The 27,457-nt window shown below is 39.2% G+C and overlaps 1 protein-coding gene across 1 annotated transcript in view; it reads left to right on the forward strand.

Moving 5' to 3' along the window:
- Positions 1 to 27,457, forward strand: part of FSHR (follicle stimulating hormone receptor) — a 91,822-nt gene that overhangs the window by 58,855 nt on the left and 5,510 nt on the right. Inside the window, 7 exon segments of the mRNA XM_062571703.1 lie at positions 1,195 to 1,269; positions 1,663 to 1,737; positions 12,183 to 12,254; positions 14,381 to 14,458; positions 18,226 to 18,294; positions 18,403 to 18,477; positions 23,857 to 24,042. Coding sequence (XP_062427687.1) covers positions 1,195 to 1,269; positions 1,663 to 1,737; positions 12,183 to 12,254; positions 14,381 to 14,458; positions 18,226 to 18,294; positions 18,403 to 18,477; positions 23,857 to 24,042 — 630 coding nt within the window.

A 27,457-nucleotide genomic window follows, 5' to 3' on the forward strand; every position in this document is an offset into this window, starting at 1 on the left:
GGTTTGTAATAATTCTTTTGTGCGTGTGTTTTACTATTGATTGTGCACCTGTAGTTACCATTTATTCCTGTTTGAATCTGTTTGCAACTATCATAATTTCAAAAGAGCAGAGTATCCTGCGACAAGGGATGGCCAGTTTACAGTCTGAGGATTTATCTAAGGTTTCATTCTAAAGCTGTGCACAGTTATATTCCCAATAAAATCCAAAGAGACATCAAAGTATCCCTGAGTCATACCTTTATCACAGAGTTCACCTCCTGATCACAGCTGATCTCAGCCTGTAAAATTGCAGTTTTGCCCCCATTTCCAAAAATAGCAGTGGGGAATCTTCTGGCGTAGTCGCTTTTACCTTGACTTTCCTGGTCACTGTAAGCATGAGAGACGTGATTGAGACATGTTGCACTGCAGTAATTCTCCCTTGGTTTGCCACGATGACTCCTGAGCTCTAAATTATATCAGATCTGAGCAAGCCCACAGATTAAGGAAGCAAAGAAAGATGTCCTCTGGGCCAGGGCGGGCGCAGTTCTGGTGCGTTGGTGAGAGAAAGCTGGCCGTTCTTATCCTGTCGTTCTGTGGCTGTTAGTGGGCATTAACTGCACGTCGAAAAGATCAAATAGGATTTTCTCCAGAGTATGGAAGAGTTCTTCATTTCTGCGGTCTCCAAATTCTTTCAATAAGTATGTGTTTTCTATTGCCTTAGTTTTAATCTCTGTAGTTCACATCAGCTCAAGACAGTAGCACATTCTACTGCTGAAGCGATGTCACATTTCTTTTTAGCGGTCTTCTCTGTTGCAGTCACCTTTTATCTGCTCTGTCCTTCACCAAACTAAAATATTTTGTTAAATCTCTGCTGGAAATTAATGATGTAAGAGATACAGTAAGTAGCTGATGATGGACAGACTCTGTGTAATACACAGAGGATGGTGACAGCAGGAAGTATGGGGCTACTGTTTTGGGTACAAACTTTGGACGCAGAGGATGTTCTTTTCTGTTCCCAGATCTCACTGGTTGCCTTGGTGGCAGCTCCTCAGTGTTTCTGTTTTCTATTTTCTTACCTGATACCTACATTGTTTTTAAAACTGCTCTGTAATCTAGGAAGAAGTTCCATATAAATTTCTCATTTGTCCGTTTTCTGGTTCACCTTTTCATTGACAGCATTGCTCGAAATATCCTGACTTTTTAATTGTTTTTCAGAGAGATCTCACAGAATGATGCATTGGAGGTCATAGAAGCAAATGTGTTTTCCAACCTTCCCAAACTACATGAAATGTAAGTAATGAGCAATCTAAATTCAAAGGAGACAATTATAAAGATTCATTGTAGACAAGTATCAAAGGTTCTTCAGTTTGGTTCAAGTAAGCTCTGAAGAATTTGTATGGAGACAGGAGCATTTGAAGTCCCCTTTCCTCTTCCATTTTCTCATCCAGCACTCCCTTTCTTTTCCTAGTCAGCCTAAATCTTATCTCAAACCACTACTGATTTTGAAAATTGGTGGCATCTGTCAGTCTATGCTAGTCTGTTTTTCTGGAATCATGCAGATTTTTTTCTGTCAAAAAGAAGGGTCCCTTAACACACAGTACCTCTTCATCCTGGAGTAACTACGAATATTTTAAGATCAATGTATTAATATATTTCCTTTGATATTTCATTTTGTCTTTGCAGAAGAATTGAGAAGGCTAACAACCTTGTATACATTGATCAAGATGCTTTCCAAGACCTTCCAAACCTCAGATATTTGTAAGAATCTTTGCTCTTTTAAAGTAATACAGTGTATTTAAATGATACAGATGCATTTCTGTCCAAACTATACTGAGCAGTTTTGGTGATGAGGTAGCGTAATGCCTTCTCCCCCCATTACTTGCACAGTGTTGATCCACATTTTCACTACCAAGCCCAGACACTCAGTCCTCAGAAAAGTTGAAGATAATACTCGCCATGGAGAGTATTATCACAAAATCCCTGCACCTTTCTAGACGACGAGTTGAAACTGAGTGGTGAGAAAAAGATCTGGGCCTTTCTTATTGCTATTGCATGAGCACCTTCTGGCCTGGGCAATGATCAGAGCGAATGGAATCACCTAAATGGTTTTGATTGCAGTTCCTCCCGAGAACTCTGGGACAAAACCACTCTCATCTACCTGTCTTATGGCTCTGCCTTCTCTTTTACTTCATATGCATGGTCTTAAGCATTCAAATTTTCTTTGCTTTAACAATGGCAGTGCTCTAGGAATGGTTTTCATTAACACTTGATGTGCGCTGATTAAAACTTTTGAATACAAATGTATTGGCTTGTGGTATAATTTTATTTCGTTAGCCAGCCTCATCAGGAATGCAGTTTGCTCAACTGTGGTTGCCACATCTGCTCCCATGGGGCTGCAGTCATAATTTAGTGACAACAGAGCCCATCCTTAAAATGTTGCCCAAAAATATTTTCACAGCTTTTAGATCACATGTGATCTTAACACGACTAATAATCTCTGCTCTGCTATGTATCAAAAGCCAAATGAAGTCCAATGAACTCCATTTAACAATAATTGTTTTTAATGGCTGTAGCATAATTAATTTCCCACAGTGTACCCTGCTGAACACTGCCATACATTCCAGGCAGGATATTGCATTCTTTTTTTCTTTGTGGTCTGTCCACCTGAACACATACACCCTGCCTTGCGTTCCTTACTCAAACAAGAGGTCTTGCTGATCACAGTTTCTACGTTTGGTAACATAAGAGTAAGTGCGTAAATTGTCTGATTAGACACTGGTTAGATACTTCTTAAAGGTGTGGTATGACAGTCAGGTCTGTGGTCTAAAAAGCATAGCTCCCAATGAGTCAATGAGTCTGAAATGTCTCTGAAATGAGTCAGCCTCTGAAAATCACTATTCTCTGAAAGGTTCCGGGCTCAAAATTGCCATGAGACATTGGCTTGGATTTGGACTTCAAGATCTGAAATTTCAGATTTGAACTTTAAAATTTATTTAACTCTGCATAAGCTATTATAGTTTACGCTCTCAATAAACTGGAATATGTGCTTAGAGATGCTGTACTGGGAGGTTTCTATGTTGCAAACAAATATTGGGCCAATTAAATCTCTGAAGAGACTGAAGGTGGCTGAGAGACGTTTTATGACTGCAAATTTACAGAACGATTTTTGTAAACACGTTAATACTCCTGGTAGTGATGCTGTGTGAAAGACAGTGAAAGAGAAAACAGGTCTAACGATGCTTCCATCTGAGTTCAGAAAAAAATCTCATCAGTTTGTGAAGCATAACTTCACTATGATATTCAAGCTTCTCATTAATAGCCCATACAGCTGGCCAAGGAAGCATCCATAAGTACTTATGCTGGATTTTTGGTTCTTCATTCCTTGTGAGAAAATAATGAATTATTTTTTATTAAATTGTTGTTTCAAAAGCTAAAAAAGGTAGGAAGAGAGGGAGTGTTAAACCAAGAAACTTGTTTCCAGGTGGAGATGAAATTTCTATTGAACAGTTTTCTTCAGAACACCAGGTAACCCAGGACTTGGGGTCTTTGGCAGCGACTTCAGCCTGCAGCTCGTGTTTGACAGGAGAATATCCTAGTCTTGACAGTTGGTGTACCCAAGCAAATAAGCCTTGTTTTGGTATGCCAGTGTTTTGAGGTGGTTTTTTTTGGCATGTGAGAAAATTAGGAATGTTTCTGATAGGATTCTGCTGGAAGGAAAAAAATAATGGAAGTGCCAAATTTCTGAAGGATGGAGAAAACACCCCCTGGCTAGCTTAGGTAAACAGAATCGTCGTAATTGGTCACTCCGTGCAATCCGGAATGAAACTCAGTCTAGGCGCAAAGTGAAGATAACCCTCATATCTTCTTTGTGTTCTCACTGGGCTTCTCTGTGACATTTTTCCAGCCAAGAGAAACGAGAAGTATTCACTTAGTGCAGGTGATAGGCCACTTGTCTTGTCTTCTGGGACCAGTGCAGATCTTTCAGCAATAAGGGATCAAAGCACTGGAGAATTCTTTTAGCATATCCCCTCCCTATCGCAGGTGCTGTCAGGCATACCAAGGCCGGGCGTCCTACACCCCTGTAGGATGGTGTACAAGCAGAATATTTCCCTTTCCACCGATGGAAAGTCTCTGTTGGTTGTTTGCAATAGGAGTTGTGGTAGGATTGTCTCTCTCCCCAGTATTTGGACCAATGTCTGTTTTAACAAATTCACCAGACACCTTGATAACCTTCAGCTTAAAGACTGTCAAGAGTTGTACAGATACTAAAACTCTGTTCCTTTCTGTGGGACTGCAACAGGGAAATAAAGCTTTAAGCTTGTGTTGTCATGAGGAGAAATCATACGCCTTTTTCCTTTAGTTTCACACCTGAGTTTTTCAACAGCAACTGATATCTTTGAATAATTCTCGCTACCTGTGTGCAAAAGTACAGCATTTGTTTATCCCATGTAAAATCCACAGAACAAACTGCTGTGGATAGTACATTTGCCAGGTCTGTGGACAGATAAAAAGAATGAAAGAGAGCATATACAAAATTGAAGAAATATTTATCTTTGTGAAAGTCACGGTGCATTAGTTTCAGTGCTTTTTGATGTAAAAACTGTTAATCTTGAGGAAAAGGTAAATCCCCATTTTCAATATCTGAACTAGTGTAAGCCTTTCTGTTGACTTCAGTGGATGCTTAGCACCAACTAAGAGTAGTAAAGCCTCTGCATTTATGAATATCTAGAAACTCCTCATTTAGCCGCCCTTTCCTGGGGTGCTGATCATGCCAATGGCTGTTTCTCACTCTCTGTTCCTTTCCCTTCTCTCATTTCTTGGTCCTTTGTTCCATTCCTGCAGAAGTCTCTTCCATGACGTTCTTTAGACTCAATAAAAGAGCTTAACAATTGCTTGACTTTAATGGGGAGAGACGTATATTTTGTATTTGATAGTCTTCATTTTTGAGCAGTTATTTCACTCTTAAAATGCAAAGTTCTACAGTGACTGTTATTACTGATATAAACGCATATAATTATTCAGTCACAGTGACCAAAATTTGATTTGAATGTGGGTTTAGCGCCTCAGCTCATATAAATTGCAGATAATGCCATGAATTTGTGCTGATTTTCTCCAGCTGAGGATCTAGTTCACCATTCCCAGTGATTTACACAAATTTCATGATATATAAAACTGTTTCAAGCTCCTGTTTCAAGCTCCTTACCCTAATGCTATTCCTCCAAATATTATATTTTATAATAGAATGCCATAAAGGTTACTCATATGGGTGGTTTTATGTTAATCAGAAACAGCATGTTTCCTCACAAAATGTTATTCATCAGTGTTGATTAGAGCAAAATAGCAATATAAGCATTTTTATGGCATCCACTTGAGCTAGAAATATGCTCCCTCCTTTGAATGTTCTTTACTCCATGCTCTCATACACATTGAGTCAAATAGTCTGATGTTTCTTGTATAAAAACTCAGCTGAAGCAGCTCTACCATGACCCAGAGAGGCAAAAGATTAAAATATAGAAGAGTGCTTGTATAACTAACCATTTCCCTCCTCCCTCCCACCCCTAGCCAGTTCTACTCACTAGCTGACATCAGAGGAGAAAAAATGTTTTGGATATTTTTCAAGGTGTTCTGTCTTATGGGAATACAGGACTAGAAGAGACTTCCCAGATTATTGTATCCCATTTCTTACTGTCTCCACTCCCTGAAGTCCATTAATTAAGTGCTTTATTGTTATTCTTGATGTTTTGCACTCTCCCATGCTTTCTCTTGCCATTCTTAGAAGGAGGCTTTTCCAGAAACTCAATGGTTTCATGACTAGAAAATTTTCTCTAATTTTATTCATGGCTACTTCATTCACATTAGTTCTTGCGCCAAAGCTATTCTTTAATTTAAACAGATAAAATCCATCTTTGGTGCTTCTTCCAGTAATGTATTTATATCATTTCCCCTCTGTACTTTTATTTTAGGAGGCTAAAAAAGACTCCTGCATAACTGTAAATAGCACAAAAGGTGCAAAGCATCATGACTTCGAGAATTTGAACTTCCAAATATGCCTTTCATGTTAATTACAAGGTTTGAGTTAGCTATGCTGTGAGTATAAATCAGTGTAGCACCCTTGGCTGCAGGGGAGCTTCACCAGTTCATTTCACACGAGGCTTTCATTGAAATGCTTTACTCAGTTCAGATTTTCAACTGTATTTGAGCTGTGTCCCCCACCTAGAAAAGACAAGCATGACTGTATTAGCACAGGAGGTTTCTGCAGGACTTGCAGTGAGTTCACTTATCCTTGAGTTCCCCAGACTTTCATTGCCATTTCACTGCACAAAAATCTCTGGAGCGTACAGAGACTTTTCTTCTGTGCCCTGTACTCCATACCAGCTCTTGGGGAGTGATGTCGTGGAGTTATGCCATCCTGGTCTTACATCAAGGAGCAGCAGTCTAGAGGTGTCTACAGCTAGGCCTATAAATGCTAAAAGATTGAACATTGGGGAATCATATCTGAAAAGTGAATCCTATCTCCCTATGTATTGGTTTGCCCAGCTTTAAATGACTCTGACTACCTTTAGTTGGCTATTTTAATCAAACTAAGCTACACCAGGCTTAGTATTCTGCTTGAAAGTAGCAGATGATGTAACTTATGCTTAACTTCAGGACTAGGCTCAAAGTGAAACCAGCACGTGACATATGGAAGTAGGAGTCACAGGGAGAGCTGGGATCATGTTCCCAAGCAACAGGCAGTGGCACAGCTGTGACAAGCCTGCGGCTCTTACCGAGTACTGCTTTTCCCATCACTTTGTGCTGAGCCTGCAGGGCCAGCCTAGCTACTAGCCAAGGGAGTCGTCTTCACAACCTCAGCATGTACCCTACCACTAACACTACTGTTTTTCCCCCATGCTACAAACAAACCAAGACCTCCCTTTTTTTTCCCCATCGCAATACACACTTTACCAGAGTCATCCTGTAAGATACCAAGAAAGTTTTCTTTTCTGATAATTCTGCCTGTATTACTGGAGCAAGACCTGAAGTCCCCTTAGGACTGAACTGAGTGTGATGCTGAGTTATGTCATGCTCAGGTCACTCTTTGTATGTAGAAGCATACCTTTATGCTGTCTGTTCACACATTTTTATAGGAAGGATGCCATTTTCCCTATCCTAGTACTAGTTTCACATGCTAGTACTTGCCCTTTTAGAAATCTCCCTTGAAAAGACAAAGAGATTTATCATTTGAAAGAATAGGACTGCTAATTTAATGAGGAAGCAGAAATCTTGATAGAAGGCTACAAAATGGCACCTGGTAAAGGTAATCCACTCACCTTCCTATGATGAGGAAGAAATACTCAATAAAAATGTCAGGCAAGACATTTTAAGGTGAGTTAATAGATTGTGGATTTTTTTCATTGCACAATACAGAAGTGAAACTTTGTAAACATTTGGAACTAACAATTCAGAAAAGGATTCCCCTATTAGCTGCAGGAAGTTAGGAAGGTATGGTAAGTAATTTCATAAATAAATTGTCACAAAACAGATTAGGAGACTTTGTCCAATCGTATATGGAGGGGTTGTGTAGCTTTGCCTGGAAAAAGAAGCCCCAGGCCGGTCACACTGGGACATACTCCTGTTGCCCACATGATGTATCTTCTTCCCAGCTGGAGCTGGGGTCCACGTCAGCTTTCCAAATACTCTGTATCAACCCAACCTTCTGCTGCAGACCCTGCTGTAGACCTCTGTAGTCTTTGTTAGTCTGCCCCTACCAGGCAGCACAGGCTCACCCATATCTTGGTGTAAAGAGGTTTAGCAAGACCAGCCTGCAGCCAGTGCTCCAGAGCAGCAGGACTCCGCTGTAGGCCCATTGCTAAACTTCTTGTGGTTCTTTCTGAAGTTTCCAGCATCGGTGGCAGGGTACTAGACACTTAGTCTGATTCCTTTTGACAGTACTGTGACTGTGAGAACGGTTAAAACACAGCTTAGAAAATCTCATAGAAAAATGTATGTTTGCTGGCAGTTTTGAGAAAAAAAGGTTTGAAAAAAATTAATCAGTATTAATGCCTGAGATAGAGGCTGGGCATCAAAGCCCATCAATTTAATGCCCTTTGCAGCACATTGCTTGCAAAGCTTTCTCTATGCTGCTTCAAAAACAGTTGTATAGCCACTAGATCTTGTTTATGGGCAGGCAAGAAGCTCTGGCTAGCCTTGTCAGTCCTCTCATCATCTGTATGAGTTCATTACAGCCACTAGCTGTTCAACATCAACACACTTTTATCTGTGTCAGCTTGGGTCTGAGTATATTTCACATCCACCCCACCCCAGTACTTCATAAGATTAGTGCAGCCACTTTGTCTCATCATCATTACTAATATGTCAAAAATAGTAAGGAAAAAAAAATCCTAAAAAAATATTAATAATATAGTGCTGAAATACTCTAAACCTTCTGTAAAAACAACTAGAACTTCCTTACAAGTCTTTCAGAAGCAGTGAAGAGAATTATTAATTGGTCTTCTTGGGTATATGCCAAAAAGACAGACTGTTTCAAAATGATAACTTGTTGACCTTTTCATGGGTACAAGATTATTTATCTGACTCTCATTAGGGAAAGCTGAAGCATTGTCTGTTTAATAATGTAGTGATGGCTTTTCAAACCTATTTTCTTTCCAAGATAAGTTCATATATCTAACCTATGTTCTTTGGTTCTTTTTTACAGTGGGTACGTCCATTTTAATGTCTCAAAAGCATCCATTTTACCTGCAGAATAGTTTGCTTTGTGGAGAGTACAGCTCACTTCCAAAAACTTGCAGCTGCTTGTACCTACCTGGCCTTCTTTTTTGGATAGCCTGACACACACGTACCTGGCATACTTCCTAAATCCAAACATATTTTTGCTGCAGAGATATAGCAAAGTATGTATAAGAGGGAAGACCACAGATTCGCTGACCCTCTGGACAGTGTTGAGTCTGCAGTAAAAAGGGGTGATGATGATCCTCTTTCTTTTGCTTGATAGCCTCATGGTCAAAGACCATGCCCCAGAAGTGGACTTCTTGGATTATAGACTCATCTTAGCCTGCAAGGCCACAGAAGCCAGAGGACTGTCTTACCACTAGACTGGACCCAGGCTCCCTGTCACCTGTGTCCTCGTTATTTTATTGTCACCTATAAAACACACCTTGAAACACACATTGGCTTAGTTTCAAGAGGCAGAGAGGAAAGTGCTCACAGACAGATCTCTTAAATACCCACATAAGACTTCCTGAATGGCACTGTTTTTATCTCTGCCTACCTCATGTTTGCCATTTAGCAAATACTCACAATAAGTTGATGACGTAAACTGGGTTCCCTGTTTTGTTGAAGTAGCTGCTACCAGTGCATAAAAAGACCAGGAATGTTGTTATATCTGCAAATAAGCAGCCAGAATATTTCAGAAATTAGTTTTTGAAAGATTTTTTTTTTCTCTAGTGACCATGGTGCTGTGTTTCCTGAAGTACCGGCTCTAAGTAAGCCTTCTCCAAAGACGATTAATGCTTTGGAATGTGGCCATCAGCCATCTGAAAAGCAGGTTCTTACAGAGCTGTTTATGTATGGCAAGGGGCGATTCAGTTATAACACAGATTAAAGAAGACATTTGTTTAAAGCAAGGCTGCTAGGAATGTATACATTAAGTGGTAAATATATTGATAAAACTGTCCTGCAGGAAAGAGACTCAGTAAATTGGATTATCTACATTCTAACAAGATTATCTACTTAGAGACCTCTGGAGAGTTGCTAGTTGAATAAAAAAGAAGATAGATGCGGACTGCAGTCTAGCTAAATATTTTTTTGGTTCTTTTTCTGCAGTTAATTAAAGGAGCATCTCCTATTTCTAATCATCCTGCTGTGCCTCAGTGCGATCAGTGGTTTGTACCACCTGTAGATCTTCAATATATAATGATTTTCAAAGATGTTTTCCTCATCATCTCATACTGCTCAGTTTACACCAGTGCAAATTGAGCTTTGAACACTTTGGGATGACTGGAAAGATCAGAAATATGACACCACCCGTGGCCTTGAAAGCATTTCTTTGCACATCTGTGGCAAAAGCCCTGCTAACCAGGGTGACATTGAGATGTTTGGAATGAATCACTACTGGAAATAGTGTTTAAATAGTATATGCTAGAGTACCATTGCCCTTCACTGCTAAAACATGTGGATCGAGCTTTGACTGGGAGTGTAGAGAGGATAGCTTTTCAGGTCTTCTCCTGAGCCCTACAACAGTCACATGCTAGTTGGCAGCAGTTTGTTTCATCATTTAATTATTAAAGCAAACGCATGCTATAATTTGTTTTTAACAAGTGACTCTTAGAAAGAATTGCGTGTATTTTTCAACTTACAACTCATTTAGAATTAAAGGCAGCCTTTCAGCTAAAACACTGTACATCTCTAGTAATTTAGAGAGTATACTTTAAAATACCCTTAAGGGTGGAGTTGAAGGTTCTTCTATTGCTTCTGATATTTTTGGCTAGCTTCTTTCATGAAGTATAAGTGCAAAAGTACTTTAAATAATAATGGCCTTGTGAAATCCACTTGCTTCATTAGTCATGCCTTCCATTTAACTATGTGCAATAGTTTTGCAAGGACATTTCTGTAGAGCTTTCTTGGTGATACATGAGAGCTGTGATTTTTAAGCTAATGCAATATCAAACCATTCAGATTCTCAGGATGAAATAGTCATGACATTTCAGCAGCTTCCCTAAATTGGCTTCTTAAATATTCAGTACACTTCTTTAATTTTTTTCTTACATATAATGCAATGCTTTTGGTTATAAAATTAGACAGATAACAAGTTGGATTTTCAATGTGAATGCCTGAGAATATCCAGATATCACTTCAGAGAGCTCAGATCAGTACTTATGCAAGTGAAAGACTATTTTATGGACATATATGTCACTTTAAGTGCCCAAATGTAGGAATTGGTTGTGATGTTTAGGTGTTCAGTTCATGAAACCTGAAAGGTATTTCAGGAACTCTCCTGAGATAATCTAACTTCATAATAAACTTAAAATAAATGATGTAACTTTTTTCCAGTCTCAGGGCTCTTTATCATCATTTAATTATCTGCAAAAACAATCACATCCAGTAACAAGAAACTATCGTTCTGTTTCAGTGCCAAGATAAAAAATACCTTCTATATACTACTAATGTGCTTCTTAAGGAACCAATATTCTCAGTAAAAGGTTACCTTCTCCATCAGCTCACATATTAAAGATGAAAAGAGATAATTAACCTTTAAAGAACCCAAATTTTCTCTTTGTTGGTAGCATCGGAATGGTAATGAGATATTTTGGTGGTTGAGGCAGCTCCCAGTCCCTCGGAGCTCTGCCCCTTTGGGCTACCCTCACTTCTTGGGGCAGTCCTTCATTTCGACCATCAGCAACGACACAGCAGTAACATTTGCCACTTTTGTCCTGCCCTTGCTCATGTTCTTCATAACCATATTGACCTAAATTAGACCTAGCACAGCTTTGTTGGTGCCTTTGGTGGCCCCGTTTCCTTGCTGCCCCAGAAGGAGCACCAGAGTTGGTGCTTCGGAGCTGCCATGTTTGGTGGGCGCGAACCACAACCGAACTGCACGCAATTGGCAATGTCCTGGAAGGCAGGAGGTAGTTTCAGCTCTAAATATTGAGGCTCAATCCCATTTCCAGTGAAACAAGCTGCTGAAACATGCATGTGTGTTCCATTCCTCGCTTTCTAAATGATGTAATTGAGGTGCTAGCAAATAAAGCATTCAGGTTGTCTCTTGCTTTATGAAGTAATGTTATTTCTAATGGAATTAATGTATCCGCTATTAAAATAGAAGGTTAAAATTATGGTAAATTGATTCGTACTTTTTTTTTCTTAGAACTGCTATGAAAATAATTAATCTGTGTCAGTGCAGTTGACTTCTTAAAATATCATTAGGGAATTAATACAGGAGCTTTCTGAGATCATCAAGAGGGATTATGTAATTATCCAAAGTATGGTTTCGCTATTAACTTCAGTGGGGGAAGAATTTAGCTAGAGTTTTTGAGAAAAACCCTTTTATATTACAAAGTAGAGTTTCCTTGGGCAATCCCTGCATATGTGGCTGAAGCCTGCCTTTTGTGGCCACTGTTTTAAGTCCAATGTGTTTTCTTCGTTGTTAATTATTGCTTCACTCCAGGGTTAGAGCTAATAATCTTCATTTGTTCTCTCTTCCTTAGGTTAATATCAAACACTGGCCTTAGGTTTTTACCTGCTCTCCGCAAGGTTCAGTCTTTCCAGAAAGTTTTGCTGTAAGTTTTAATGTCTACTTTTAACTTTTTAGAATCTCCATTTGAATGTTCTACTGTTCTAACAGGATCTTTCAAAATGTGAGTCCCCTTGTGTTCATTTACTAGCTTTATGATAGCCTTTTAGGTTGCAGTTCTGTAGGCATTGGTGATAATTTGGCCTAAACTGTCTCAGTATTCTCTGAGTCTCCTTTCCACAAAATGTTGTAGATGACAGCGTTTTACAGGCAACTCTTCCTTTAACTACATTAGGAGTGGACAGCTAGATGACCCAGGAGACTGACAGACTTCACCAATTGCAAATCCATCCAGACTGGTGGAGGTGGAAGTTTGTTGACATCTGGTGACAGTGGTATGGCCTGCATGAAAAGAATTGCTGATCTCAATCCTGTTTTCAGCAGGCTAATGGCCACATCACAGAAAACAAAACAAACCACAAGAAAATATCCCTAGCATGTCCTTTACTCACTGGCAGTAAAACTGTTCAGGAATTAAATATTGCTATAGAAAATTCTAGTGCCAATAGCAAAAAGTATTGATGTGAAATTTTGTGTGAAAATAGACACTTTCTTGTAAAAACTACATATAATCCAAAACTTCATTTTTTTTTTTGCTGACTAAAACCTTGGCAGAAATTTTCAATCAATTCTTTATTTAGCTGCATACAGAAAAACTAGGAAATAAACAGGTATTTCTTATCTTCCTTAAGATATTAGAAATTTTGAAATTTTTGAATCTTCAAATCAAAGATTTTTGAATCTTGGATTAGAAGATTTCAATCCATGGGAATATTAATCCTGCAATTATCTTAGTAATGGTCATGAATATAAATAAAAATATATGGAAAAATTAGATATGTCTATATATTGTATGCCCACATATACTCTAAGAAATACATTTATGTAATATGCTTGAAGGGGAACTGCACTTTACGGCTCTGTGAAACCATAAAGCAAATGCAACAGATACAGAGCTACAGAGCATTATTACTATATGCCTTTAGGATTATCATCAGTCTTAGCTAGATTTGAATTATTGTGGCCTGGTGGACAACATTTCTTTTCAAGTGAAAGTCCTCCCTTTCTATAAAGCTACCTAGGCCTTGACACTGCTTAACTCCCAAAACAGATCTTGGTTCAAACCCTGGCCCCACTGAGGTCAATGAGAAAATTCCTATTGTTTTCAGTTGTCCTAAGATTTAAAGACAGATCTCCATGGGTTATTGACATTTCTAAAGGCCTTGCACTTAGGACAGATGTAACTTCTGCTTCTACTGATGCTACGTGCTCTCTCTCCCTGTTCCTAACTCTGTTGGTTTCAATTTACAGAACAAAGTTTCTGTTTAACTCTCAGTTAATGCAATGTTGGGGCCATATTTAACTGTCCATACAAGATAATTCTGGGACTGCATTTAATTTCAAGCTTTGCAGATAATTCATTTTGTTCCCTGCTTTCCAACAGAAACAGCATGAAAACAACCGTATTCCCAGTCTAAATTATGAGTAATACTGTTTAACTTCTTTGAGGTCTATTTTGAGCAAGCAACAGAATGTATATCTGCGGTTCTTTTTTTATATCAGTCAAAACTGCTGAAAGACTGAAATGAATACTTGTCAGTTCGACAAACTGACAGGGGTCCCACGTCTTGAGTTCTTCAGCACATACAAGACTTATAAGCAACCCGTTGACACTGACAGGGAAATTATTCATAGGCTTTTAGGTACCGTGCTGAATCAGGCCAAAACAGCTTTTCATTCTAATTGGGAGGCCAAGAGAGGCACCATCTCACAGCCCCTCCTCTTGCACTTTTCTGGGTAGTATATTTTCTGGAGGAACTACTTAATCCATGTCTGGGTTCTCAGACCCAAGCTTTTATATATTCCAATGGCTTAAGCTTGTTTGGGATAGAGGTATAGGAAGGTGGAGAACAACAGTTTGGAAATGCTTGACTTCAGGCTTTTTTACCAAGAAGGAATCTGCAGATTAAATGTCTCAAAAACCTTAATCATTATCTATTGCATGAAATAGTTCCTCAGATTGAATATGAGGAAAAATGCCTGTGGGGTTTGAAATATCGTCTTTTACTGAAGGGCTGATAGAGGTACGAAAAGGTATATTTTATTTTTCAGAGATATTCAAGACAATATCAATATACGTACAATTGAAAGCAATTCGTTCATGGGCCTGAGTTCAGAAAGTGTGATTATGTGAGTAAGAAACAACAAATCTATTATTTTCCTTGCTTGCTCATTTTATTTCTAGAATAGGATCAAAAAAAGCTTATTTATTTCTGAAGGATGGGCACTACTATTTAGGCTTCTAAAATCAATTTGAAGTTTTAGACTTCTCCTCTACCCCTGAAATCTATATGTTCTGTTTTCCTGCCATGAGGAATGAATGCTTTTGTGGTTTATTTTATTCTAAGACTGCTCTTTATTTTAAAACTACAGCATAGAGCAAATTTAGTAATTATTGATAGAAAGGTTAAACATATTCTACCTACAACTACAATTCCGTGTGATACGCCACCCTTTTGAACAAAATGTGTGACTCATAAATATTTACAGTCAGATACGTCATTCAAAGATGTTTATTACTCAGGCAAAATATATGTAGATGGTATATTTATACACAGGGTTAATGCATTGATACAGGCCAGTTCACAATGCAGTTTCACACTGTGTAGTTAGATGTCTTTTCATTTGACTTGAGCAGTCATGTTTTTTGATGAACTATCTGGGTTCTTTGATCCTTTATATTGGTATACCAAAATGTACTATTTGCTTACTAACAAGCTAGCTTAATTTCACCTAGGCAGAAGACAGGGTGGAAAAATTTCCTGCTGTGATTTGTAGTTTACCTCAGATACCAAAGCAGACAAGCATGATCTGCTTGATTGATTGGATGTGCATTGATTTTGGTGGGAGCCGGGTCAGACCGTCAGTGCCTGGAGATTGGCCAAAATAGGATAACGAGAGTCACTTCACTATTCTCTCTCCTTTTTCCTCATCAATTATCAGCACCCACTGTCTCTGTCATATTCTCTAAAATATTAAACGCACGCGCACACCCCTGAGATATTCATAGTCTTCTCAAACATGTTCAAGTAAGGATACTCCAAATGTATTGCTTTATCCTTTTCCCTGTAATGATAATATTTGCCACTCATACAGAACTTTGTTTTGTCAGAGCGCTGTGCAACAAGTACCTTATTCATTTCCAGAGTGCTACTAAGCGATGTGATAAATATGCAAGATTTTTATTGTGTTTTGATCTCTCCATGCCAGTTCAGTGTAGTGCCAGTGTAGTGTTGAGGCTGCAGGTCTGTGGCCAGGATTGGCCTGGGGGGGATCCTTCCTCTTCCTCTTACAAGTGCTTCACCTGCCTCCTGCAACAGCCCCCCAGTCCTGCCAGCTGCGGCCGCAGGGTGCAGGAGCAGCAGTGAGGACCTCCACCAGCAGCCCGGTGAGGGCTCCATAAGCAGCCCTGGCCCCTAAACATCTCATCAAGCTATGTCCTCAGCCCCGTGTGGTTCTCTCCATGGGACAGGAGCCCTGTTTGTGGTCTTTGGGCCTCGCTAGTCCCTGATTAGGCCTTCTCCGTGCTATAACGATGAAGGTCTTTCCTCATTTTAGATCCAAACTTGCTGTTGTTCTGTACCAAATTGAAGTCACTATGCAATGCTATGGAAACTTACCGTTACAAAAACATTAATTTGTGAAACCATGCATGTCAAAATACTATTAAAAACCCAGGACCCATCAGCACCCCACACTCTGGGGGAGACCATGGTCTGCCCTTTTTAGCGGGTTTAGTTGTGACATACTCCAAGCACATTTAGGCCAGTAATTCAGATTGCATCTAATCTTATGCTATGCATGGGATCAGCACAGACTGAAACTGCAGGGTGAAACTTTACATTTTGTAAAGTCATAGAAATTTCTGGAAGAAGTTCACCTTGCTTCCAGGTTTGCATACCATTTAGAGCCTAGAACAGAGCTTTCCTAGATTAAGGTGTAAATAGTACGTCAGAGGCCTCCAGCACTTGCTGTATTTGAAATTGTGTTTAATATCGCACTTTAGCCATGATTTGGTAACCAAAAGCATATAGGGCCAAGTTCTGGACCTCTCCGTCAATTTGCACTGGTTACTAAAGTAAGACTTGCATTTTATTCAGTGGAGCTAGTAAGGATGCAGATTTAAGTGAGGGAAGAATTTGTCTCCGTAGAAAGCTATCCAGGTAATAATTGGCAAAGTATTATAGTAAGACCTCAGGATTTAGGTAGAATTTTTGCTCTTTTTACTAATTGGATGCAATTTGCCAGGTGCAGGCAGTGTATAGTCCACACTACGTGCAACAGTAATGGCTTGACTTTATGGCATTGGTATCTCATTGCGTTAGCATCATGTTCAGTGAGAGAATGCAGTAAGAGCTAAAATAGTGATTAAAATCATATATAGCAGCCTGGCAGCTATGAATGGGTAAGATCAATGTAATACAATAAATGTTTCAAGTGCTATAAGCAGGGGCATGTCTCTCCTCTTTGCCTGCTCATTCATGTCTAATAGCACTTGCAAGTGAAGGGGATGGTGACAGTTTTCCTGATCTGATCTGACACACTTTATAGACATAGAGCTATGCACATCTGCCTTTCATGGTCAGAAGGGTAATCTTTTCAGCCAAGCCCATAATTGATTTTCATGTTGACCTTAGCTCACCATCTCGGACCTTTAGTTAAGTGGGTCGCTTGCATGCTCAGCTCTTAGTGTGAATTAGAAATAAAATGTCCAGGTTTGGTGACAGTTTAATTAAATCATTCCATTTTTGCCATCAATCAGACCTGTCATCCTGTGCTGGAGAGAGAGAGAGTTGCAAAGTGACACTTAAAAGGAGATGAACGATTACACTATATAAATGATAAATATAACTGACCTGAGTGTAAATTTTTTGGACCATGAAGGGAACAGGGGGAAGGACATTAAACGTTAATTAGTTAATGCACTACAGTAAAAGCTTGGCAGAAAGCCCCAGGAGTTTTAGTTCACGGAATCACTACCTGCTTCTTCTCTCACAGGCAAGCGCCCAGAGGAGTTGGGGTTAGGGGCAGGGGAGCAGCCAGGGAGTGTAACTTGGAGAGGCAGCAGATGCGGAAGGAATTGGGGAGCTTAGGTGGCAATTTGTGCACCATTGCCACCCCCACGCGTCCTGCCCTGCAGCGTGTGGGCAGCCTCTCCCCCGCCAGCGCGCTCTGGGGGACTTACACCACCAGCCCAGGGACTCAGCAGCACTAGTGTATGGCGCATCTCCATGGGGAGCTGTGGTGAAGGACACTGCTCTGTAGATGCTTTGCTGCTCTTAGCCACCTTCCCCTCTCCCAGCTCTCCCTTCTCCCTGGTGTTTATTACTGGGGCCTTCACAGTTCGGGAGGCAAGTGGGAGCGCTCACTGAGCAGCTGCTCTCTTCCCTTTAGTTACTGGGCTTCTCGTGCCTTCCCCTTCTGTTTAATAACTGGCAAAGGATAAACTGTGTCCTTGTGTTTCATAAGCATTTTGCAAATATAAAGTGTAAATAGCCCCAAGAGCAACAGTATGAAAGATTCTGATCTCATTCATTCTGCATGAATTCAGTCTGGAATAGCTTCACTGATTTTCCCGGGAAAGCTATGGGCAGAGCCATACCCGAATGCATGTATCTATCATTTCTAACTTACTTCTAACTTAAGTTCAAAAACTTACTCTATGTATCATTGCTAATGATAATGCTGATCTAGCCCATTCAGATCTGTACTCTCCAAATCCTTCCTCCAACTATTGGGACGTTAGTACCTGATGTTCATAAAAATTTCCTGGTTTAAGTATCCATTTAAGAATTACACATTTGAAATCATCTTATCTTTTCACTGGTCTATTTGACTTAGGTATGTTTTAGTTAGGAAGCATGAATAAGAACCTAACTACTTTTTCTGTATTGCAGATGGCTAAATAAAAATGGAATTCGAGAAATTGAGAATCATGCATTTAATGGAACCTATCTGGATGAGCTGTAACTATTTTTGTTATTTAGTAGTCTGCAAAGCAATTATTAGCAAGTAGCAACTCCTGTAGGTTTTTTAATATCATATTGTTTTAGCATTGATATTGTGTTTTACAGAAATCTTAGTGATAACCACAACCTAGAAAAATTACCAAATGAAGTCTTTCACGGAGCCAATGGCCCAGTTGTTTTGTAAGTAATCTTCAGAATTTTTTTCTCATTATTATCTCCCCAGAAAATAACAGATAAGAATACAGCATTCAAATGTGAATACAAGTCTGGATTTTAACATCTCACAAATGTTGGAGGTCAAAATTGGAGCTGCGTGTCTGAATATAGAAAAATGGAAGTCATATCTGAAATATCATTCTAGATAGAAGTTTTCACTTTATCCTCAAGGTTTTTGGAGTATTTAGATCCAGTTATTAGATCCAGATTCCTCTCCAGAGTTGATTAAGATCTGTAAGAGAGAGATTCTGCTTCCCTTATGCAGTGAAAATGCTGTTCATTTTTTGTTTGGGGCAAAAGCATGGATAGGTAAGTGGATTCTCTTTGCTTAAATTTGAATTGCACATCCTTGAGCAATTTAAAATTGCTGAGGATTCGCCCTGCAGCTCTGAAGGTTAATTCTAAGGATAAAATCCACATCCAACACTTCACACAGTTAAAGGAGAATCTCGTCTTGGTGATGTTAATCTCAAAAAAGAGATCTCTACAGTACACAGTTCAGCAGTAGAGTGCTCATGGATCTCAGTCACCATTACCTCAAGCAATGGTTCAGCACGGGATCTGAAAATACCTGTGATTGTGCACAGCTGCTTGTGCTTCTGAGCCCAAGCCACAATGTGCAACAGCTGTAACAAGCACATGACCTTTTTTATTTTTTCATCACCAATTCATCAGAGCCTTTCTCTTTCCATCTATCCTGGATGTCCAGAGAAGGTACCCCAAAAAAGGGTGAGGAGGGGTAATTGGAGTTGTTGGAAGATTTTACACAGAATTTTAAATCTAAAAAGGGCAGAGCAAAATGGCTAGCCAACCTTAAGTTCAGATAGGAGCTCTTATGAAGGCCTTGAATATGCAGGCCAAATCTTTTTTCCATCTTCTAATGTTCAGTGCACCTATGATGTAAAAAGCTACCATATGGGTTACTTGCACTTTCCTCTACTTGCATTACTCCCTCAAAATGCTTTTCTCCTTTAGAAAAGACTGCCAATGGAGCATCTTTTCAGCAGTAATTCACTTGATGTGTCACTGGAAAGACATCATTTCCTGGAGCGAGAAGTTAATGCATTTTCTTTGCAAACTGTAGCTGATACAATCATATTCTGGAGGCTTATAAAATTGATTTGGCTGTAGTTCAGATTCGTTTGATATAGTTCAATTTCTAACACTGAGTTATTTGTGTAAGAAGTTTTCTATTCCATTACTAGTATGTCCACTATTTTATGGATGGTAAATTACCTTTTTATCCTGACTGAGATCATGAAAGAGGAGCCTTCTACTCATTTGTCACTATAGTGTACACCAGAAATATTCTTTCACTTATGGAAATGATTGACCCGTAATGATAACTTTGCTGGAGAAAATAGTGTTGTTGGAAACAAATTTGTGTTGCAAGCTACAATATTTTATTAGATTGAACTTCAGAGTGTTTAACTGTTTAGTTTTCTTGCACCAGGAAAATTAATACCACCTTCTATTTTAAATTTCAGAACATTAGATAACAAAATAAATTCACAGACACAAATATGAATGTCACAATACACCAGTCTTACCGCCTGGTATGCCTTATACAGGCCACACAGTTTCATACCAGTTCCTCTCTCATGCTTATGGCTAATGACTGAATTAGAATATCTCTTTTGGAAAGACACCAAGTTCTGAGTTAAAGAAGTTCAGCATTGACAATAGGCGGGTAAATCAAATAGCTAATTATATTTACACCTATACACTTTCCTTATGTACAAAAATGCACTTCATTTCTGACTTGGATTTTCATAGCCCCAATTTTCAGCCATTTTGTTTCTTTTATTTCTCTTCTGGAGCTCCCAGAGCAAGCGTAGCTTACACCAGGTTTCAGGGACTGGCTCACTTAATGAAGTCCATAGGAGCCTCTGCCTTCCATAAGCATTAAAAAACTTGGGGAGTTCCAGTGAGGTGCAGGAAGCTGCAGGGAACTCTCAGCTTCCCCCTCTCCATAACCGTAATTCGGCTGCTCGATGATGATCCATTCTGGGCTGAATTCCCTGGCTGCACCTTTACTCCATAGTAGAGCAAGATGTGGCTACCGACTACCATCCATCCTACCCTTGCAGCTTGTCTTCAACAAGAAACCCAAGTATGTGGGCCCAGGAGAGCTCCAGTAGGTCCCCAACTAGTCAGCTGAGTTCCTGAAGCACTTCCAGAGGGCAGTTTAAATGCAACCTCTGAGAAGATTAGTATCACTGATCAGTCCACCACTGTCTGATCCCCACTATCCCAACCTTTCCTTGCTATTCTATATGTGCCTTTCAAACCTAAATGAGATATCCACTGTCAGTATATTTTGCTAATCCAACAGAGACTCCCAGTGGGAAAGGGAAGTGATAGGAAGAGAGCTCAGATTAATTTTGCTGTTCCTGCGCTGGCTGCTGTCAAGGCTGATGTCTAGCAGTGGACAAAGCCTCAAGGAACCTCTGAACTGAGGTCTGCTCTGTGACGACTCAGTGGAGTAAGTTACTAAACCACCTGCACCCTGTCTGTGTTTGCTCCGCAGTGGCCTACTGGCGGTGTATCAATAATTATCTCTAACTGACGTATCAACAAACACTGCACTACTGTGAAGCACTTTACCCCACTTGCTTCTGTTTATGTGCAATAACAATCTTAAAAAAAAATAGAAGGATATTTAAAGGAAGATATTTTCTCAGGAAGATATTTAAGTATTTTAGGTTTAGAGATGACTAGAGACTCAGAAACATTTTAGCTATTTTTAAGTCTAGGTGATACTTCTATTCATATTTGTTATTTCCTAGCTACCATAATAACTGTTTGGACTTGCTGAAGAGTTCCAGCTAACAAGCCAAAGAAAACATTTTTTCATGCTCTTGTTCAAAATTATAAAACCTTATGAAGTTCCATAAGCTCTTAATGATGCTATAAATGATACTGTCTGTGGATTTCAGCAGAAAACTGCGGTCTACTTGTTTAGTCATGAACAAACACTCAAGGTGACAGTTTTCATTAGGCAGCCTACTAAGGACAATAATCAGCCCGTGAAACAATTGAGGTTGCTACCTGATTACCACTTTAGGTGTCTAAGTTGGAAATTTAAAGCTTAAAGTTGCTCTTCAGCTGCTGCTTTTAGCTTCTGCCAGAAAAGGATAAGACCTAGAGCAACCTCAGGACCAAACCACGGTATCTCTTAGTCTTACATGCAGAAGGGCAAAGCATTTCTGCTCTCACCCGTCCATCTTGCCGTTCTAGTAGACGTTACAGCCATGGCTCAGAGTAGCAGAGTGGAGTCTGTGTTTGCTCCTCAGCTACCACAATTCACAGTAATTGAGCCAGCAGCTTAAACTGCCAGCAAAGGAGGACTGGTGTTCACATTCCAGCATGTGAACTGGCATTGACAGAGGAATGGATGCAGACCCCCTTCGGATGGGACCATAGTCCTGGCAGATGGTCATGGTGAATATTTGAGAGCACTTGCAATTTAAGCAGCCCCAGGAAAATCCAGCATAGCCCCAGATTCTCTGCAGCCTGTGCCTGGCTCTCAGATACACTCCATTGGGATTAGTCACAAAGATATCCCTCTCATGCCGGTGCGTGTCGGAGTGGAGACCAAAGTTTGGAGACAAATCCTTAAGCTAGGCACAGTTTAAGAAACTCAGCAGTGCTTTTCAGCATTTTGTGCTTGAGGATAGTCCCCCTCAGCATGCAGGGGTGCTTCTCAGTTTCAGTACCCAGCATTTCTCCAGGCCTCACACACCTTCCCCACAGCTGGCAGTTGTGTGGCATGTTTCATTCCTTCAGAGCTGCACGCTGCTCTGGAGACGCCTCTGGACCTGAGGAGTGGATCCAAAGCCACCAGCTGTGGGCACATTATGGACACAAAGATCATGTTTCCCTACTGCCAATAACTGCTCTAGTAGCTAATATGAATTTGTTAGACTTGACTGACCTCAGCTAAAGATTGAGAGTTCAGAAACATTTCCAAGTATTAATTTTGTTCCTTAAAATGGGGAGTGGAGGTGCAAATGTGCATATGGTGCATAGCAACTGTCTGAACTATATATACGCTGCTAAAATATGGTCTCTCCCACATGTGGCACCATTCTTCTGCATTAAAATTGTAATAAAAATAATTTGTGTGTATTGTGTAATGTGGTTCAAATAACATTGTCCCGACATAGGACTGTTACTGGAAAATATGCTGGGGTGTATGGAGATAATATCAGATACTGTCAGTCTGATTTATTAGGGAAAATCCTTTTCTTTTGTCAGACAGAATAAAAAGCAGAGTAGCCTTAGCAAATGTTGGATTCTGGATCAGTCTCGTGACATACAAGTGCAGTGGCTAAGGGAGGACAGGATGATGATGCTTAGTCCATTTTACTGTTGCTGTAACAGAAGAAAGTGTGCTTTCCTGCTGTCACAGGCTGAAGAATACCATTTGTGCCCCAGCCAAGGAAATGGGGGGACAGCTTGCTGCAGATGGTACATCATGGAGCATGGGGATGGGTTCCTGAAGAGCTCTGTCCTGGGAGATGAAGAACGGTTGATCCTTCTTCTCTTCCCCTACCTGTGTGGCACAAGTCAAAATCTAGTGTTTGTACCACGCAATACTTTTCCTTTGAAAAGTCCCCCTAACGTGTCTTTAGTTGCAGCTTCCATCAGTGCATTTGTCTGCTCCACACAGTAATTGCCTTCCACATAAATACATCTCACCGAACCTCCTGTAATCTTGCCCCTTCCTTAATTTCAGTCTGTGCTCACTTTGCTTTTAAAACCTCAGAAAAATGTTATTATTTTCATTCCTCGCAGTTTGAACGTTATCACCCCATCTGTCCTTAATCTCTTTTCTTCCTAATGAATACAAAACCTCATGTTCGCAACCTGTCTTCACATCTGTAACCCCCTATGAGCTTGTGTCTTTGTATTTATTGCCTTTTGCATTTTCACCTGTCCCGATGTTCGTGAGGAACTTAACAAACTTCTATTGTGATTTCATCAGCCTTTTGTATATCATAACAATGTTCTTGGGTGATTGGTGCCTTTATTTCACTCTTCACTAAACCTAGAATCATATGGAGCTATGGCTTTTGTCACTGTTTGTTCTTACTCCAGAAGGTTATGGGTTTTTTTCTTTTTCTTTTCAAACCAGACTAGCATTATTTGATTATTATTTACAATAAATATTAGTTCAAGTCTCCTAATTTATCCCTCAATCCTGTTTTCAGCGTGGATTTCTAGATGACCTCTTTCCAATCACTACTCTGAAAATGAGCAGGACAGTCTAAAACATATGTCCATTGTTGAGCAAAAGTTAATTTGCTTTTTACCAAGGTTTTCATATGTTTTCTTAAGGGATATTTCAAGGACAAGAATCAGTTTCCTGCCAAGTCATGGATTAGAACTCATTAAGAAGCTAAGAGCAAGGTCTACATACAATTTAAAAAAACTTCCTGATTTAAGCAAATTCAGTTCTTTGATTGAGGCAAACTTCACCTATCCTAGCCATTGCTGTGCATTTACAAACTGGAAAAGACAAAAGTAAGTAATTTCATTTGTTTTTCTTTTGGGGGCTTCTCAGCTGTTGATAGTCCATTGAATAAACTTCTTCAAAATCTGAACAGGAAATGCCTATTCAACACACATAAGTAAATGGATAGAAATGAATAAATGTAGAATACATAATGTTTATGCATGTTACACGGTACACTGCATATTTCAGGCTGATAATAAGTTCTAATAGCTCTATTAACATCAGCATTTTCCCCAGCCAAGACTCTAGGCCATACTTGTCACAGGGCCATCTTTCACTGGCACCTGCATTCCTGAATCAGCCCAGAGTAATGCTAAGACATTCAGGAGAAATAGCGTGGTGACTTTTCAGGAGGTAGTTGGAGGGAATGCAGTGTTTACACAGAAGCTTGTCAATATTTGATAATTCATTCAAGAGAGTAACAGGACCACTGAGTGGTCTTAACCTCTTCTCTCAGAAAGTCGCACTGATGTTGGAAATCAGTATAACCAAACACTTTATCTGTCTAGTCTATGTATACAGCATTTATGGACATGATTTCTAAATTGGTTAACCTAGAGATCCTTTAACAGAAATCAAGAGTGGGGTCATCTTAGACTCACAAAGTAAATTCCTATGCTAGTTTAAATTTATCATCAGCAAGTTGCAATGAGACTTTGTATATCAATAATTGTCATGAATTATTTTCAGTTCCTCTGATAGAATTAAAAGGTACATACTAATTAGTTAATGAACCTGCTGAATTTGTGCCACTGGAAAACCTGAGGATTGGTACTTATGGAACCCCCTGTTATTATTCCAAGTTCTTCTTTTGCCGGATGTCCTCAAAGACTTGGAATTTACCGCGACAGGAAAAAAAGAAAAAATCACAGATCATGGTTATAATTCAAGACACTATCTTCAGAAGTTGCTTAAAGCTTCAAAGAAAGGTAATGAGAGAAGGAGTGTTCTCATGCAGAGAAAGAATAAACTATTGCTACATTATTTCATACTTAAAATAGCAATTTATTTTATTTTTAGCATTGTATTGTCACCAGGCAGTGAAAGATGCCTCCTCATCTCACTTGGGCTGATAGCTAATAAATATCACTTATGTGTGCTTGCAACACTAGCTGTATGAAGAATGCAAGTCTGATGGTGATACAATGATAAGGGAGGTATGTGGCAGAATCAGTCCCTCATTGGCCATTGTTGATCCAAAATGGTAAACCTTTTGCTAGGAGAGTTTATCAGAAGGTGATATTTCCACATGCTCTTGCATGGCAACTTGGTATCATTTTTGATTGATTTCAGTGGAAGCATGCTTAGTCCTAAAAAGCAAAGAGATTTTGATATCATCTTATGATTTACACGTTTGACCAGACTTCTGGACTTCTTGTGCCAAATCGGGACCCAAATCCCGGAATCTACCCCTCAAGATAGGCAGCTCTGCTGGATTTTTCAAAAGCAGGGGAAGAATCACTCCTCTCATTGAAAGAAAGTTACAGGAGGAAATGTCACTGACCTTTTGGTAAGAACTCAGTAGCTCATCCACTTACTAGGATTACAAATAACTTCACTGCTCTGGCCGCAGGGGATTTTAGCGTGCGGCACTCAGTTTCCTTTTTGGAAGCCATGGCCCTAGTAAGTATGAAGACAGCAAAGAAGCTGACACTAGCCTCCCCACAGCCTAGGCGAGAGGAATTTGAAAAGAAATGTCCATGAACGGTGGACATTTCTGGAGCAAGTCTGGTTACAACTTCACTCACAATCAGCTACAATATCATTTGTAGTGCAACAGGAAGAAGTATTACGCAAGTTGGAGCTGCTCTTCTTTTTGCTGGATTTGTGAAAACTCTTGGATTGATATGAGCACTTTTACTGTTTGTCCTTAAAGGGGAAGGAATTTTCTTGTCAGAAGAATTTCTAGCTAATTTCTGGATTCCAGAAGCTTGGCTCCACAAGCCGCCTAAATCTAAAATTTCAGTTAAAAAGTGCAATTAAAGAAAAGCAAATCACTAGAAGGCAACTAATCCTTTACATGGAATCTTCTAGGAAATACTTCTGGTGGTAAAACAAGGTGATGCTACAAATGCAAATAAAAGTAGAACTACATAAAATTCCCCTAGCTGGCCTCTCAAAGGTTTCTTCTTCCCCCTATACAAAAAAAGCTCTTCTCAAGATAAGTTTTCCTTGCCCTCAATAATGCATACATTTCTAAGCCATATTGAATGCACTATTTCAGAGAGGTGAACTATAGAATACCCCCAAAGCCTGCTGTAATCCCTGCTTCAAGTGATTGACTTCTGTTCTTGGAAGGTGGCATTTGGTGCTGCTGCTTCTCTTCTAAGAGAGAGGCTCTTTGCAATTTAAGATATAAGCACATATTAGTATGTCATTTATATCATTAATACAGATTATCTCAAAAATGTGCTTTAAATGAAAGAACCTTCAAAGAGAAGGAAAAAAATGACTTAAGTTTTAGTGGAATCAATAAAACTGTTTTTATTTTTAGAGATTTTGAAACATTACCTTTTTTCATAAAAGGAACCATATTTAGAATGAAATTTAAAATATTGACAAGTTAATATTAATTTCTGTGCTAAAAAGCTAAAAAGACTTTTGAAAGAGTAACTGCTGTGCAGGTGCAAAGACTGAGCCTTTTTCATTTCAGCTTATTCTACTAATTTAATTAAATTCCAGTTAATTATAGTTGATAAAGCAGGAAGGATTTTGTTTATTAAAAAGTCAATGTAAAAGAGAAGAGAGACTCATTCAAAAATCTAGAAGGACAAGGTAGCCATAAAAAAATCTGTTCGTGTCTCTGACTAGTATTATGAATTTCTCTGTTCAACAAATGCATTTAAATAAACTTTTTTCTGTGTACAGCACATTCAAAGTAATTTTGTTTCACTGCTAAAACAATTGAATGCTGGTTTAGTACATTTTAACTTTAAATTTTCATGCAACTAGACTATGACATGAATCATTACAAAAATAGTAATCATTGTCTTGTAAAAGAAATGCATCACAATTGGGTTAAAAGTACAAAAATTAAGACTTCATTTAGATCAGTATATGCTCTGATATATGATTACTTGAATAAATGTGCACATGTAGAGTGTATCATCTTCCTGATCAACAGAACAAAACTGAATTGTATTTTCTAAGGCTACTAACCCTCTGTTCTAAAAAATAGTAAGCATAAATACAAAATTATTGAAACAAATGATTTAGAATAAATTTTCCAGTTAACCAGTTTAAATCAAAATTAAAATTGGTCATTTCATTCATACAGTCATGTGTCTTGTACTGAAATTAGAGGAAGACTGATACCCTATCTCCGATTTAAAGATACAAATTGGATGTATTGTAGTTCAGGGTGATGGTGAAGTGCCCTGTGTTTGAACATCAAAGTTATTAATGTACATATTGGCAGAAATT

The sequence above is a fragment of the Rhea pennata genome, chromosome 3 (assembly GCF_028389875.1).
Source record: "Rhea pennata isolate bPtePen1 chromosome 3, bPtePen1.pri, whole genome shotgun sequence".
NCBI lineage: Eukaryota > Metazoa > Chordata > Aves > Rheiformes > Rheidae > Rhea > Rhea pennata.